This window comes from Asterias rubens, chromosome 2 (assembly GCF_902459465.1).
Source record: "Asterias rubens chromosome 2, eAstRub1.3, whole genome shotgun sequence".
Taxonomy (NCBI): domain Eukaryota; kingdom Metazoa; phylum Echinodermata; class Asteroidea; order Forcipulatida; family Asteriidae; genus Asterias; species Asterias rubens.
In genome coordinates, this window is record NC_047063.1 from 9,963,873 (window position 1) to 9,979,605 (window position 15,733).

The 15,733-nt window shown below is 40.3% G+C and overlaps 1 protein-coding gene across 1 annotated transcript in view; it reads right to left on the reverse strand.

Annotated features, from left to right (window-relative positions):
- The window catches only part of LOC117306920 (EF-hand and coiled-coil domain-containing protein 1-like), a 21,127-nt gene extending 6,387 nt beyond the window's left edge, over nucleotides 1–14,740 (reverse strand). The window contains exons 1-4 of the mRNA XM_033791497.1: nucleotides 13,406–14,740; nucleotides 7,764–8,035; nucleotides 6,963–7,162; nucleotides 2,233–2,391 (exon numbers count right to left, since the gene is read on the reverse strand). Of these exons, the coding sequence (XP_033647388.1) occupies nucleotides 2,233–2,391; nucleotides 6,963–7,162; nucleotides 7,764–8,035; nucleotides 13,406–14,541 (1,767 nt within the window). The 5' untranslated portion in view covers nucleotides 14,542–14,740. The remainder of the gene's footprint in view (nucleotides 1–2,232; nucleotides 2,392–6,962; nucleotides 7,163–7,763; nucleotides 8,036–13,405) is intronic.
- Between the last annotated feature and the right edge of the window lie 993 nt (nucleotides 14,741–15,733).

Consider the following 15,733-nt stretch of genomic DNA (forward strand, 5'->3'; position numbering starts at 1 on the left):
ATTTCTGATAGCTCTCAGCTATTCCAAAGCGATCCCAACGTTGATTATGACGTCGAGCATTAATTAGTAACACAATATATAATCACTGCTTGATGAAGGGTAAACATGCTTCAAATCCTGTCAACCATATAAAAGCTCTGTGACCATCTCTAATCCAGGCATGATATTCTTGCCATACTTGATTTCCCATTTTTCGGCCCTCCGAAAAATCCGTAAATGTTTTATTAAATAGTCTGACAAAAGCCTTAACCGTTTAGCATGTAGGTCAGCCGTGATATTCGGAGCAGAGTGACGTGGATTTTTGTTTCAATGAATATTTGAGTTGGGCTCAAGTGTAAGACAGCGAGTGTGTCTTCAGCTAAATTCTGGTCTCAAATTCAAATGTATTTCCCTTTCTTTATAGCTCCGGTCCCAATAACGTTGGTTGTTGAACAGCATGTGGTCCCCCAGCCCTGGGCACAATTTCATCACAGAGAGCTGCTTTAGCAGAAACAAATTGCTTAACAATATTGCATGCTAAGTAGAAATTAGCAGGATACCAGTCACAATTTGTACACGTGACACTATGTTGCGGCTGGTAACCTCATTCTGGTAAGCAACATTTTATTGTGCTTTCTACTTTAAAGTAGCTCTTATGAAATTGGGCCTACCCTGATGGGTGTTATTCCGGGTTTGGTTCGGGTCCATGGCTCTGTTTTCAGTTCCGGTAAAGGTCTTTTACGAGTTTTAAAATCATTAAACTCTGACCAGAGCTGGACCAGAAACCCTCTGACAGTGACATAAGTTATTTAAGTTTAAGAATTTTACAGAGCTGGTTTATCACCATTTTCTTGTCCCAACCGTACGTTTTTTTTTTTTTTTTTACAACCGTGATATTTCTTTGATAGTTATCTATACCATGCTGTCATCAGCAATATCAAATTTGAAAAGCCTCCATACCATCGCATGAAGTCCCTCCGATGACCCAATTTTGCCGTGCAAATTTTATCGCCAAAGCAAAAAACAGCCCCAGGATAAAAAGCCATACCGATCTATACTGACGAAATTAATATTACCGGAGCTCCCCCCCCCCCCCTCTCTCTCTCTCTCACTCTTCCATCTTCGAATCTTTCTCCGGCAGTCGTCGCTCCAGGCCTCTCCAGTTAGATCCCGATATTTATCTTCCCAAGCGTGATGAGAAATTAGCCTGTACTTCCCCTCGTCTTGTTTATCCCACCCCTTCCAATTCCTCCCCAAAATGATAAACCCAGGCTGTGGATTCACTCGCGGATAACGCTGGATTATGTTTTGATATTGTAAATTAATTTGTGCTTGTGGCCCATCAGTGTAAAGGTATGCGATGTGTCCCTTAATATGCGATGGGCCAGTCTCGAGCCATTTCAAAATCCATTCTGTCCGAACGAACACTACATTTGTTGACCTGTGCTTGTATGACTCATGCAAATAATTTTGAATTGTGTGTTAATGAGATACATGTGTTCAAATTATAATTTTATAACGGCAATAATTCTTTGAAGTTTGTGACGAAGGTTTAAATTATTACTCCCACAATCAATACAGTAGTCGATTTCACAAAGATTTAGGACTAGTCCTATGGAGTAATAAAATCATAGTCCTAAGTTAGGGTGAGTAAGTTAGAACAAGCAACTGACCTGCCAGGAGATAATACTAGTCTTATAACCTTTTGTGAAATACACACCAGGTAGTTCAAATTAAAATAGCTGTGATGTGGACCCCAACTTCTTGATAATATAGGGAATAATAATAATAATATTAATAATAATAATAATAATAATAATAATAATAATAATAATAATAATAATAATAATAATAATAATAATAATAATAATAATAATAATAATAATAATAATAATAATAATAATAATACAAGGTATTTATAAAGCGCTCTAACTAACAGGGGAAAGTACCACAGCGCTGTACACACAAAATAAACAAAGAGCACAGAATAAATAAAAGCAAGCAAATCAGTTGAACAGGTGGGTTTTGAGAGATTTCTTGAAGGCTGCTAGTGAGCTAGAGTGGCGGATGCTGTGAGGTAAATCATTCCAGAGTTTGGGGGCAGCAGCGTGGAAGCTTTCTTCCCCAGTAGTGGTGCGTGTTTTGGGGATGGCAAGTAGTCTGGTGTCAGTCGATGACCGGAGGTATCTGTTAGGTTTGTACAAATGAAGTATTTGAGTGAAAAGGAACAATGTGATAAGCGAGAAAGATTACCAGATTTCTGAGTTTCCGGAGTAGTGATATGACCTCCCCTACGGTAGCTTCAATCAGGGACAGTCTGACCCTCTCCGTCTCAAGACATTGAATCTCCGTCTGATACTGCTCCGTCTCCTTGAGCTTGGTGTTCAACTCGTGGAGCAAATCAGCTTTAATCTGAAAAAGGGCGGAAATAATATTTTTTATTTTGTAAAAAAAAATTATTCCCGGGAGATTCCCATGTACATATCTTGATATACACTAGAAAGAAACAAATTACAACATCAATTACCGACAAATTACATTATTTACACAAACTATGAGATGACAAACATTAGTCTAAAATGTTTGTTCTGGGTCCCACGCGGCCTGGGGTCAATTTCTCAAAGATGGCCCTAACTCAGGACTAGTCCTTGGATTATTTAGGAGTTATTACAAACTTAAGGCTGTCCTAAGTTAGGACGAGTAACTCATCCTTTCTCTTTGTGAAGGGTCATTTTCACAAACATAGTCTTAACTTATTGGAGTAGTCCTTAAAGAGTTATTAAAGACTATAAGGCTAGTCCTAAGTTATGACGAGTAACTCATCCTTACTCTTTGTGAGGGGGTCATTATCACCAAGATAGTCGTAACTTATGTGAGTAGTCCTTTAGAAGTTATTATAGACTTAATGCTAGTCCTATTCCTAAGTTATGACAAGTAACTCATCCTAACTCGAAACAAGACAGATCGTAACTCATTGCGAGGGGTCATTTTCACCAATATAGTCCTAACTTATGTGAGTAGTCCTTTAGGAGTTAAATACTTAATGCTAGTCCTATTCCTAAGTTATGACGAGTAACTCATCCTTACTCTTTGTGAGGGGGTCATTTTCACCAAGATAATCCTAACTTATGTGAGTAGTCCTTTAGGAGTTATTATAGACTTAATGCAATAGTCCTATTCCTAAGTTATGACAAGTAACTCATCCTAACTCGAGACAAGACTGATCGTAACTCATTGCGAGGGGTCATTTTCACCAAGATAGTCCTAACTTAAGTTAGTAGTCCTTTAGGAGTTATTAAAGACTTAATGCTAGTCCTATTCCTAAGTTATGACAAGTAACTCATCCTTACTCGAGCTAAGACTGGTCTTAACTCTTTGCGAGGGGTCATTTTCACCAAGATAGTCCTAACTTATGTGAGTAGTCCTTTAGGAGCTTAATGCTAGTCCTATTCCTAAGTTATGACAAGTAACTCATCCTAACTCGAGCTAAGACTGATCGTAACTCATTGCGAGGGGTCATTTTCACAAAGATGGTCCTAACTTTTAGGACTACATGTCCAAGGAGTTATTGAAAACTAAAGGCTGGTCCTAAGTTAGGACGAGTTGCTCATCCCAATTTGAGATAATCCCAATTTGAGACTCCTTTCTAAGTCAGGCTGACCCCCGGAAGCTGTGTCGAAATGACACAGAAATGGGTCAAACTTAAAATACAGAATCCGAATTGAAAATCCCTTATTTACCCAGTCTCCCATACATGTCAGGTCCCCTGGCACCATGAATCAAGGGTTATTCTGTCACAAAAAGTTGGTTTGCTTTTTTTGTTTGACTGGTGTATAAAACGTGCCTTCTTGTAAATTTCATGACCATTTGCTGTGGAGATGTCGTAACAATATATCATGGCAAAAACACATTATAAATCTGAGTATATGTTTATGTGTGCCTCCTGGTTGCGTGTAACCAGTTTTTCCTTGGTTTCCTCAATTGTATAATCTGTCGTTTCCCGCGTTAATATTTGCGTTTGGAGATGTCATAACAACACATCTTCGCAAAAATTCATTATAAATCTGAACCTTGTTTATTTGTGCTACCTTGTTGCAGGAAAAAATACTTTCGATTTCCACACGTGTGTATCTGCCGTTTCCCACGTCAATATAAATAATCGTATTTCAATTCACATTCCACCTGAAGAAAATCTGCCAACTTGCTGATATTAAACCCATTAGAATTTAAAGAACTTATTATACATAGTAAAACGAGACTCACTGATCAAGCACAAAATTCATAAGTGAGACTTATCGCAATGATGATATCAGAATGAAAATACAAAAATCCAATAACCCAGATTCCCCAGTCATATACCCAGAGCTCTGGCCAAATACCCGTGCCTTGTCGTAGATGATGGTATTTTGAAGTAATCTATGATCCGGTTCTTAAACCCCCGTCGGCCTTGATTATGTTCGCTCGGGTGGTAACATATTTTTGACTAAATGATTGGCATTAAGAAGGGAATTTGAAAATCATCTCATGCATGACCGAGAATGAGGTTTGCACAATTTCAGAAAAGAGGGTGTGGTCGCTTTATATTATGCCGAACTAGGGCTGGATATTGTACAATAAATTCACAATAACAGGGAATGAGGACAACGTGTATTTGTAACAAATCTTTTCAGTTCGCCAATTTTTATATTTTGTTCGTGACCTAGATTTCTTTGGTCATAGATCCCGTTTTGCTTTTGGCTACAGAGACGATCATGTATAAAGGTTTATGGTTCGGACCGAGTAGAGCTCTTATTGATTACCAGGGCCCAATTTTATAGAGCTAGCGGGACAAAATTGCTGAAAAATGTCCCGCTTAGCAGAAATTAGCAGGATACCAGTCATGTATTGTGTTTGGTTACACTAGTTAGGTTAGATCCTCGGAATAATATAATGCGGAATAGTTTATAAGAGACTGCGTAATAAACAAAAACTTTTTAATAGTGGCCTAGTTCTCACGTGCTGCGTAATATCGACGCACGACATTAACATCCGAGGTGCAGCAATTGTGTTTTCAATCCAGGTGGAAAATGAAGCCAGCAATTATTAGCACGGCTGCAGCAGTGCAGTCATGTAAAGATTGCCACCGAGATAGAGCAAAAATGATGGGCAGCCCTTTTTCGTCACCTCATCGGCCAGGTGTCAGGACCAGAGCTCAGCTGGCATGACAGTGTCGCACAAAGTCGCGTGAAAACACCGGTGTCAGCATATTACAGTTTGAACCCCAACTCGAAAAGATCGTGAGTTACTCGGTTGCATTTCGCTACAGGCAGAAGCATCCAGCGTTTTTGTTCTTTTTTTTCGGGGGGTGTAAGACACAAAGTTGATAACAAGCAAGTGTTGTATTGAGCCCTTGGTCGGCCCAAGCAGCTGTAGCCCTGTAATAATAATCGACCTGTGCCAAAGCATATTTGGTGTCAACAAGCAACAACGAGGACTGAAACATTATTGAAGATCGAAAGGCTCAGAAATATTTCAAAATGTGAGTCACATGTTATCAATACCGATCCTCTCAAGAAAGTGTGGTATCGTAGTGGCTGAATCTGGTCATACGCAAGACGGTTGAAGGGTTGATACCTTTTGGAGCATCAAGTTTGTTTGGCCATGACATGAATCCCTACTCACAGTGAATGAAGATGTAGGCCGATGTAATATAGTTTAACTATAGAAGTTGCAACTTCATGAATCGTCAAGGGGAAAAAAAGGGAAAATCAAAGAGCAATGTTTTCAAGAGAGTCGTGTACTGGTAAATATTTCGTACTTGCTAAAATGATTTTCGTCTCCTGAGACGAAAATTAATTTCGTGACATTTTTTTCTAATTTCAAAACAACTACAGTACCTAAGCAAGTAATATTTGAAGGGAAGCTTTTTACCATCATTATCTTCAAATTGTGTAAGCTTAATGTTAATCTGTGTATCTGTGTTTGGTGTCGTACATAAAGGGTTTGGCCCTTATAGATGACAACAAACAAACAACAAAACAAACAAAACACAACTCTATAAATGTGATGACAACTGACAAACGTTCGTTTGCCTTTCCTCTTTGGACAATAAAGATCAATGGTTCTTTGTCTAAGAGCTCCTTGGATTTGAATGACTCTTGAAATCAGATTTATGCATTAACACAAAATAAAGATTGGTAAACTGTCAGGATAATGACACAATCCTTTGGGGTCTGATGTATGCGGAGTAAACGCATCATTCTCAAAGCTAAAAGCCTCTTCTTCGAATCTTTGGCTTTGGTAACCGCACTGTGCAGATGCCAATGCTTAAAGACAAGGGGTCGATTTCACAAAGAGTTGGGACTTGTCCTAACTTAGGACTAGTCCTTGGATATATTAAAAACCTATGCTAGTCCTAAGTTAGGACCGTCACGAGTAATTCATCCTAACTCAAGATAAGACTAGTCTTAACGCAAGATAAGACTAGTCTCAAAGATGTTATGTCAGATTTTTGGCCCCAAACATTTCAAAGAGTATCACCCGCTCTAACGAAAAAAGGTTTAACTTTTACTTTTAATGGTCAGGAACCATGAATTTTTTTTTTAACGTTTCTTATAAAACACATAAGAATTGGTCACGTGATAGATTGTCGGGATCCTGACAAAAACTAATTTTGAGCACTTTATTTCACTGCTACTATTGGCGGACTTTTTTTGAGCAATGAAAGCTTGTAACTTTCTCGACCCCCATCAAATTACCTATTGAATTTGAAACCAAAATTTTGGGGTCAAATCGGCAAAAAATCTGACATAGCATCTTTAACTATTTGTGAAACCACCCCTGGACACATTGCTAATTACTCAAAATAAAATTTAGCATAAAAACTTACTGAGTAACGAGCAATGGAGAGCTATTGATAGTATACAAGATTGTGAGAAACGGCCTTGATAAGGTTCAAACAAATACTCGTTCTAAATCTATAACTGATACGTGTTGTTTCTTACTTGTTTAAACTGTCCCTCTGCCTGGCCTTTCTGAACCTCCGTCTCCAGAAGGTGCTTCTGCACCTGCGTCAACTTGATCAGCCAATCAGCGTTGTTCAATACGCCTGTCAGCGACGAGCTTGCGCAGTTGTTGTTATTGTTGTTATTGTTGTTGTTGTGCTTGTTGTCTTCTTCCTGCCAAACCGAGTCTTCATCCGATACTGAAATGAAATGGATACTACTTTTTACTTAAAGTTTGACTTGTACAACAATACGGTTTTGTGACTCGTGGACTTTTCAAACAAAATAATTTTGAAATAATATTGTTTGACTTATAAATGTCTTTTGATAGAATGCGTCTTTGTGACAGTTGGGATTTTTCAAACAAAATCATTTTGAAATTGTAACCCTATTACTAAAAGCGTTATATTTGACTAAACACAATGTGCTTCCAAAGTCTCATGGTTCAGAAAATAGAACACATCCGCGTATTGGTGGTGAACAGAGGAAGAACAATTCCTTCAGTTTGGTTCGGGTTTTCTTGTTATAGAAAGATGTTAAAATTCACCACAGGCGGTTCGAGGGCTAAGGCCTTGGGTGCATCCGGCAGCAATTTTTTGTCTGCACATCCTCAACAAATTTCCTGATTTTGGTTTAAGGTTTCCCTTCTTTGATTCGATTTAGAAGAAAACAAATCCCAATTGAGAAGCACTACGACAGTGGCAACTCTAATGAGCAACAACAAAATTACCCTCCGGCAGTTATGCGAAGCAAAAGTACACGCGGGTGCCAATTTTGAAATTACATTAAGAATTAACTTACTGCTTCCACTGGCAACAGAACTACTATCCGTCTCGCTCCCTGCAGACGTCGGGGAACCTCTCTCGTTGTCCGACACACAACCCGAGTCCATACCAGTGAGAAGATCACCTCCGGAATCCTCCGAAGTTCCGCTCGAGTCATCAAGAGAACCACCGGAGATTACCGACGTCCCACCGGATATTACCGACGTCCCGCCGGACACGTCCGACGAACCGTTCGGGTCCTCGTGAGGAAACCCGTCGGGTGATTTGGCACTGCACTCGGTCTTCTCCCTGTAGACGGAACAAAGGGCCAATTGACGAAAGTGGAAAATTAATGTTATAATTGGATTAAGTTCTTGTGAGTCATGAGTTTGAATGGGAGACATACAATAGCAAAACATGGCGTCACTCTGTTATATCCCAACTTAATGTAACCGGTCAAGAACAGCTTGGATCTTTCCCAACCAATGTGCCCCCCCCCAGCGATACTTAATCTCAACCACTACCAGCAGTCCAGCATTCTCCTGAAGACGAGCAGATTATACTGTTCGAAACGTCGAGACCACACCGGCTCTTTTCAGAGCAACACTCCCACAAAAGAGATCTACACATGGTTGCATCCGCAAGTTTACAATTTATTTTTTAATTCTTCCAGTGTTGTAACCAGTTTTTCTTCGTTTTCCTGTTATATGTGGGGGTCTTATCTCAACCTCGTTCTTGTTATATCCCATGCTAAATTATAACCTCGTATTCATAAACTCATCGCTCGACCGATCGTTAATTCACGAGCATTTTGACTGCACAGGTTGTATTATGGGAGACACAATGACCCAAAGTAGTCAAAATGGCGTCATCAGCAGTCAAGCAGTCTCTGATATCCAACTGAATGTTATAACCAGTTTATTATTCGCTTTCCTACTCACTTTCTCTGTATCAGTAAATTAAAAAGCTATAAGCAAGTATCATCCAAAATAAGAACAACACATAATGGTGAAGGTCATGTTGACCCAGTTAGTTATCCATTCTGTGTCAGGGTGTTTATCTGTTTATGTTTATCTGTCTGTCTGTTTTTTTCTTTCTTTTTTTCCTTTTTTACAAGCTTCTACTCATCAAAAAATGTCCCATCCTGCGTATTGCTACTGAGTGTTATGTTTTGCTTTACTGCATAGTGTCATGTACTTTTCGATATTTTTCATATAAGTATAAAATAAATGTGCGTTTGAATTTAATTCAATAGTGAAATTCTTTACGAAATTTGAAAAGAAAAAGTTATGGCACAGCAGTTGGAGTGACTCAGTCTCACAATAATACAGGGAGCAAGGGGGTGATTCACAAAATGTATAATAGCAGCATACAAGCTCAAAACCTGCGTCATGGTTGGTTGCCGACAAATTCTTAGCTTCCAAATCTGGAGTGATTAATGCTCGGCTTAATTTTCCTCGACAGACTCATATTAGGGTCGCAGTCTGACTGATTTGTTATGATTTGGGATCAAAGATTGTCACGGAGAAGACCCGTTGTTGTCTATTAGTGTTACTCTGACAATAAATGGCGTTGGTTTTGAAGACAGTAGTGTTGAAGACTGTGTGTGCTATGTTTACAGTCGATCTAAAATTAATTTGACGTTTCTTTTGTCTGAATTTCCTCAATACAGAGGAAGCTTGTTTGCAGCAGCGACAGAGAAAATGACAACAGCCTTATACAAAATATGAAATACCTACCCCATTGCTCACTGTTTGAAGACACTGGACACGATTGGTAATTCATCAACATAACTGTTAGCACATTGGTAACGAGCAATGAAGAGCTGTTGATAGAAATGGCTCCCTCCGAAGTAACGTAGTTTTTGAGAAAGAGGTAATTTCTCAATTAAATAAAAAAAAAATACTTCAGCTGAAGCTTTTTATGCATCTGAAAGCACAACAAGTATTACAACAAGGTTTTTTATCTTTCGTTATTCCCTTGCATCTTCGATGACCAATTGGGCCCAATTTGCACATGTGTGTCATGTTATGTGTTTGTTTGGATACACCAAGTGAGAATACTGGTCTTTGACAATATTACCAAACGTATCCAGTGCATTCAACTGGGTGCCCCTCCCCCTCCTCCCATCTCCATCTCATGCGTCCTTGAACACAGCGGGGTGTTGGTCCTCTCCTCCTCCTCTCGCAAACACAAACCCAATCTAATCAGTCAAGCTTCACTACACCCCCAAGAAACCCAGGAGAAACAAGCAAAATGGTTTGTTTTCTCCCCGTCCCCTCCTCGGTTTAGAGGTGGGTATAGAGGAAACAGTAACAATGCCAACGAACACGATTAACCCTACGGCTCAATGCTTGGTGAGTAATTCTGTGCCAGACCAGTCCTTTCAATCTCGCTCGGCTGGCTCCACCCGTAACATTTTCTAGCCGTTATTGTTTCAGCTCTGACCTTGACAGAGTCACTGTTTGAACTGGTAACATTGAACGCGTGGCTTGAACCCTCAGTATTTGTTAAAAAGCCGCGTCCAAAGCGGAGCACTGTGAAGATGGTAATGCGTACGAGAGTTTAACATCATCCTGGGCCACAGATGTGAGCTTGAGGGATTGGTGCAGGCGTGGGATTTATGCTCCTATGGGACCAAAGTGATGCCTTTAAGAAGGTCTCCAAGGTCAACAGAAATTGTGTGACAAACCCATTTTTAGACAGAGTCCTTGTAACAAGGGGGTGGGGTGGTGACAAGGCTCTATACCTCACACAAATTGTGTAAAAGTACACTGTGGTTGGTACCCTAAAATGTTCACTTTTTGTACTCATACGTTGTCAACTTATGCTTCAAGTTTTTTAATTAGGTTGGGAAGGTTTTATTTGCTCTTTCAACGATTTTTGTATATTATTAGTGTATTTTTTACATGTCCATGTCTTGCCTGATGAGTTAAATTAAGCTTATTTTTTAAATTAACATAATTAGCATGTGTGGTGTAATAAATATCCATTCATTACTGTCGGCTGTTTCAGTTCCCATCCCTATTTCCCCCCTCACGAATTGCATTGAACCTCTTTATACAATTAAGGGATATGAGATTCTCTATTCTGTATTGATGTTTTTCTTAGTCAGGTTAAAAAAAAAGATTCTTACAAGTTCTGGGTCAGAGTTTCCGGAAACTGGACACAACTGGTGGGATGCTAAATCGAATTCGGCGTCGGTTTGACCCAACTTATGGGTAATTTTAACACAAATTTAATGATAACCAAATTTATACTTGGTATTTAACCAAATTTATACTTGGTTATTGACCAGTCTCTCTAACACTGAGTGCAAACCCCTTATACAATCCGTATGATTAGATATTAAGCTCAAAGTATCAGAGGGTCTTTAATAATTCTCAACTCAATAAGATACCAATCTCATCAGCTTGCCTTGGATAATCACCTCCCAGTATCCCCATCACTAATCCAATCACTCACCCCCCCCCCACCCTATACCGTCAGTGAGACACCGTGTTCTAGCTAATATATGCCGTCGAGACTACGGCAGCGCGACTCTCTTGCGAATTGGTCAATTCAATTAAGTCTAATGCGAGACCACGGGATCATGGAGGGATCGTCATCTCTGAAGGATATCGTGGAGAATGTATGGCCTTGTTGGCGATCAGCCGAAACATGGCATGGAATTAAGAAAAAATGGCAAAACTTGAGGGAGCTGCGGTTGCTTTTATCATGGATGACTCAGGATTACTTTGGATGATACCGTGTGGGGAATTGATAGTAACCGGTGTTTCTTGTTTGATTGGCTACAGTTTGTGCCACAGCACCTTGTAAACTATTACATGGTGCTATGAAAAAGGAGTAGATCTCATAATTCAAACGTTAATAACACAGTGCACTTATTGAGCAGAGAAGGGGGTTCCCCTTGGTGTCCCTGGTTTGATTGGCTGCAGATTGTGCCACAGTATATCTTGAAAAAGTAAAGATCTTTAAACTTAAATTTAAACTTAAAAGAACCCAGTGCACTTATCGATATAGAAGGGGTTCGCCTGATGTTCCTAGTTTGATTGGCTGCATATTGCGCCACAGCACCTTGTGAACCATTACATGGTGCTATGTAAAAGGAGTAGGTGTCATACTTCAAACTTCGAACATAGTCCCACATACCTTGCAAAAATATTGAATGTTGAAGCGCCTTGAGCATCATTATTATATTATTTTAATTTATAAAGTTTATAGTAAAGTGATAGTAAAGTGTTAGCAGGTTAACAATGGTGACTTATGGTTTAACATTATACACATTAACTACTTGTGTTCCTAGTTTGGGCATACGTAATAATTAACTTACCATAAACTATTAATGAAAGCCTCTCCATACAAAATGAGATATGTACATGTACCAGTTTACGAACGGCTTTTACCGTAAAATCTGAAACAGTAAATTTGTTGAAGCCCGTTTTTACGGAGATGGGAATCTCAAACAGACGTTTTATTACCACTCTTGGCAAGCATATAGCTGCACGCCCGTCCAAAAGATTTCTCCTTGCAAGAATTCGGCTGTTCTATTTTCAAATAAAAACCTCAAAAGGCATTTGTTGGTTTGATATATTTTTTTGACAAAAATTGGGAAAGTTCAGCTCATGGCTCATTGACTTTTATAAAGGGACTTACCACTCTTGGCAAGCATAGCTGCATGCCCGTCCAAAAGATTTCTCCTTGCAAGAATTCGGCTGTTCTATTTTCAAATAAAAACCTCAAAAGGCATTTGTTGGTTTGATATACTTTGTTGACACAAATTTGGGAAAGTTCAGCTCATGGCTCATTGACTTTTATAAAGGGACCATTGTCTACAGGCTTTGCTTTTTAATGGATCCCTCCGCAGTATCGTATTTTTGTATTCTCATTTTATAGCTTCATTTACAATTGTTTTTGTATGTATACTTGCTATGGCTTATTGTTGTGAAATGTGCTGCTCTGTGTGCCGACAACCTCATTTCATACAACGATGTTTAAAACAAAAAACCAAGTGAATTTGTTAGGGTAAGGGTTAGGATTAGGAAAATACACTAGGGGTGTCAGAATATAGGTGTGTCGAAACATACACTGCAAAAACTTGGGTGAAAACTCGTTTTCACCAATTAACACCTGTACTAATGCAATTGTGTTGGCTCCAAATTACGTTTCGAACAGTTTACACAATTCTTCTGTTAATTTTCAAGGGTCAAACATGTCAATCTCCTGCTTATTTATATGAACTTGTTCATCATTGTTCCCTACTTGGACTTTACGATTATCTCAACAGTCATTGCTTTCTACTACTAGAGCTTCTTCCATTTTGTTTATGGCCACAGATATAATTTTGTCTTATGCCGCGCCGTTTCTTTGGAATAGTCTTCCGGTGTATATTTGCCAAGCTAATTCTTTGCAATGTTTTAAGTCCCCGTTGACCACTCATTTGTTTAACGCTGCTTTTTTGTAATCAAATCTTGCCTCATTGTATCTTGTATCTTTCTCTCATTGTTTATTTTATTGTTCTCTTTATGCGCTTAGAGGCTTTTTGCATTGAGCGCTTTACAAATGTCTTATTAGTATTACTAAAATGTACACCATGGGTGCTGTCGATATAGATACCCGAGAAAGATACAAATTAACACCACATGGTTTAGTAACTTTGGACGACAACATTCATCTTACCGTTCGCGATTCTTCCACTCCGTCAGTTTACTCTGCAGATTGTCGATTCCTTCCACTTGTTTCTCCAACTCTCTGACTCTCTCCAACCCACTGCTCAGAGTCTCCCTGGCGGAGCACAGACGCTGGGTCAGAGACTGCTGCTTGCCGAGCAGGAACGACTTACTCTGCTCAAGATGGGTCTGGTTCTTCTTCGATTGCCAGAGATCAGCTTCCAGAGACTGTGTGTAGCAGATGGCTTCTTCTAGCTGGTTGTCTCTGTCCTCACGAAGCCGACTCAGTTCCCGTGCCAGTGTGACTGCGTTTTGCGGGCGTATGGAGGAATGTCCGGGTAGTTTTGGTGGCAGCGGTGGGAACGGTGTTTGGTTCTCGCGCGCTGCTGTTTTTAACTTCTGCAATGAGACCAGGAGGGCCAGGTGGCGGGCGTCGCTGCTCTGCAGGGCTTGCCTCATGTCCTCGATGATTTCCCTCAGACCCTCATTTTCTTGCTGCAACTTTGTCATTGCCAGATCGTTCCCCGTGTTCGCAGGATCATCTGGTGTCAATGTAATGTTCTCAAAGTCACTTTTCATGTGAGAATCCACCTCGACCATGCCATCAACGCAGTTCAGTCTTCCCTGTTTGTACATTACCGAATGATACACCTCGGTGAGTGGTCTTTTTTGGAAACACTCAGTGCACATGGTGCGGATGCTGAGCCCACTCCTCGGCACCACGCGAACCTCTGCCTCAACAAACTTATCTGCATTGTCCCACCTCTTCACTGAGTAACTCTCATCAGTCGGGCTGTTGCCATCTTCTCCAAGAAAACACTGAACCAATTTGGAGTGGAATTCCTTGAAGGATAATTCTCTTGACTGATCACCAACAGTGCCACTCTCTTCAGACTCTTCTGTCAGTGGACTTAAGCTTTTGAAACCAATCACTTCCATTAAGATATTAAAATCCGACAGATGTATTCGATCTTTTCCAAGTATGTCCAAATGGTGGAAGATCTCTTGAATGTACTGATCGATGCCGGTTGCGAGAACAACAACTTCATTTTCGATTCCTTGGTCAAGGCCAAAAGCATACGCCAGGGCACTGACCAGCCACTGTGAACGCCGAGCCGGCAAGATAATCGATTCGGGTCTCTCCATGTTATCCGCTCCCGTCTCTTACTTACAAGTGCAGAGTTACTGTATATTAACAGCGAACACCATCGGTACCACCACAGTGCTATCGTATGAAGATGTACTCCCTCGCGTAGTCTTATGCGGGTATGAAGAGCACTTGACAGAGAGGCTACCGATCAGCCAAGTGATTACACCCAAGAGTTTGACCATGAAGTGCCCCCAGCGTTACACACTCAACCCGCCAGAATTTCTCTCTCCATCCACACTCGTATTTTTATGAATGGATGACTGCAAATGCGCGGGGTTGATGAGCCGTGGTGGTATATTACGGAGATCAGCGAGCATGCAATTAATGGGATGATGTTCAAATCGGTTGGATTTTGCTCAAACGAAGTGACGGTTAAATCATCAGTGGAGGGCTCTGAGCTTCCCTTGGCAAGCAGCTCAGCACCGTGGAGCTAATTGACTGAGATATCGACTCGGAGTTATTTTATTGAGTTGTTGGGACTCTTCAATCGCATTTAATAAGGTCTTTTTCTCCCCATTTCTCTTGAGATTGGTTTAAAATAAAGTTTTAATGCAGCGTGAAAATTAATTTTGGAAAATCGTGACGGTTGTCAACATCGGCGTCGTTTGCCGCACTTCCTCCTTTTAGGATGTGCGCGTAATTCACTTTGACTTCACTCGTTAAAGAGAGATCTGGACATTGTTCGGCTTTCTTGTTGCTTCACCCATGGATGAAGGAAATATCCCCAAATAACCGAGCATTATTGAAGCTGTTTTGTCCTCATCGGGAGTTTGTAGTCAAAGAGAAGTACCGTATGTAAATTAATAAAGGAAAGGGTAGTAAAGTGCCTTCAACATCTGGAGGGAGTCGTAACACTTGTCTCCTCAAGCAAGACACTTAACCATTCATGCTTCGGATTGGGACGCAAAGCCGTTGGTTCTGTGTGTTGTGTAATGCACGTAAAAGAACCCAGTGAACGTATCGTGAGTGAAGGGGTTCGCTCTGGTGTTCCTGGCAAGATCGACAGCATGCCACAGCACCTTGTGAAACATTGTATGGTGCTATAAAGGATTAGGTCTCATAATTCAAACGTAGTCTCACATACCTTGCAGGAAATACTGAATGTTAAGCGCCAGAAGCGTCACGGAGTGACGGATACGCGCTCTATTTATAAGAAGCCACTATAATTGTTAATTTATTGCCTATGCT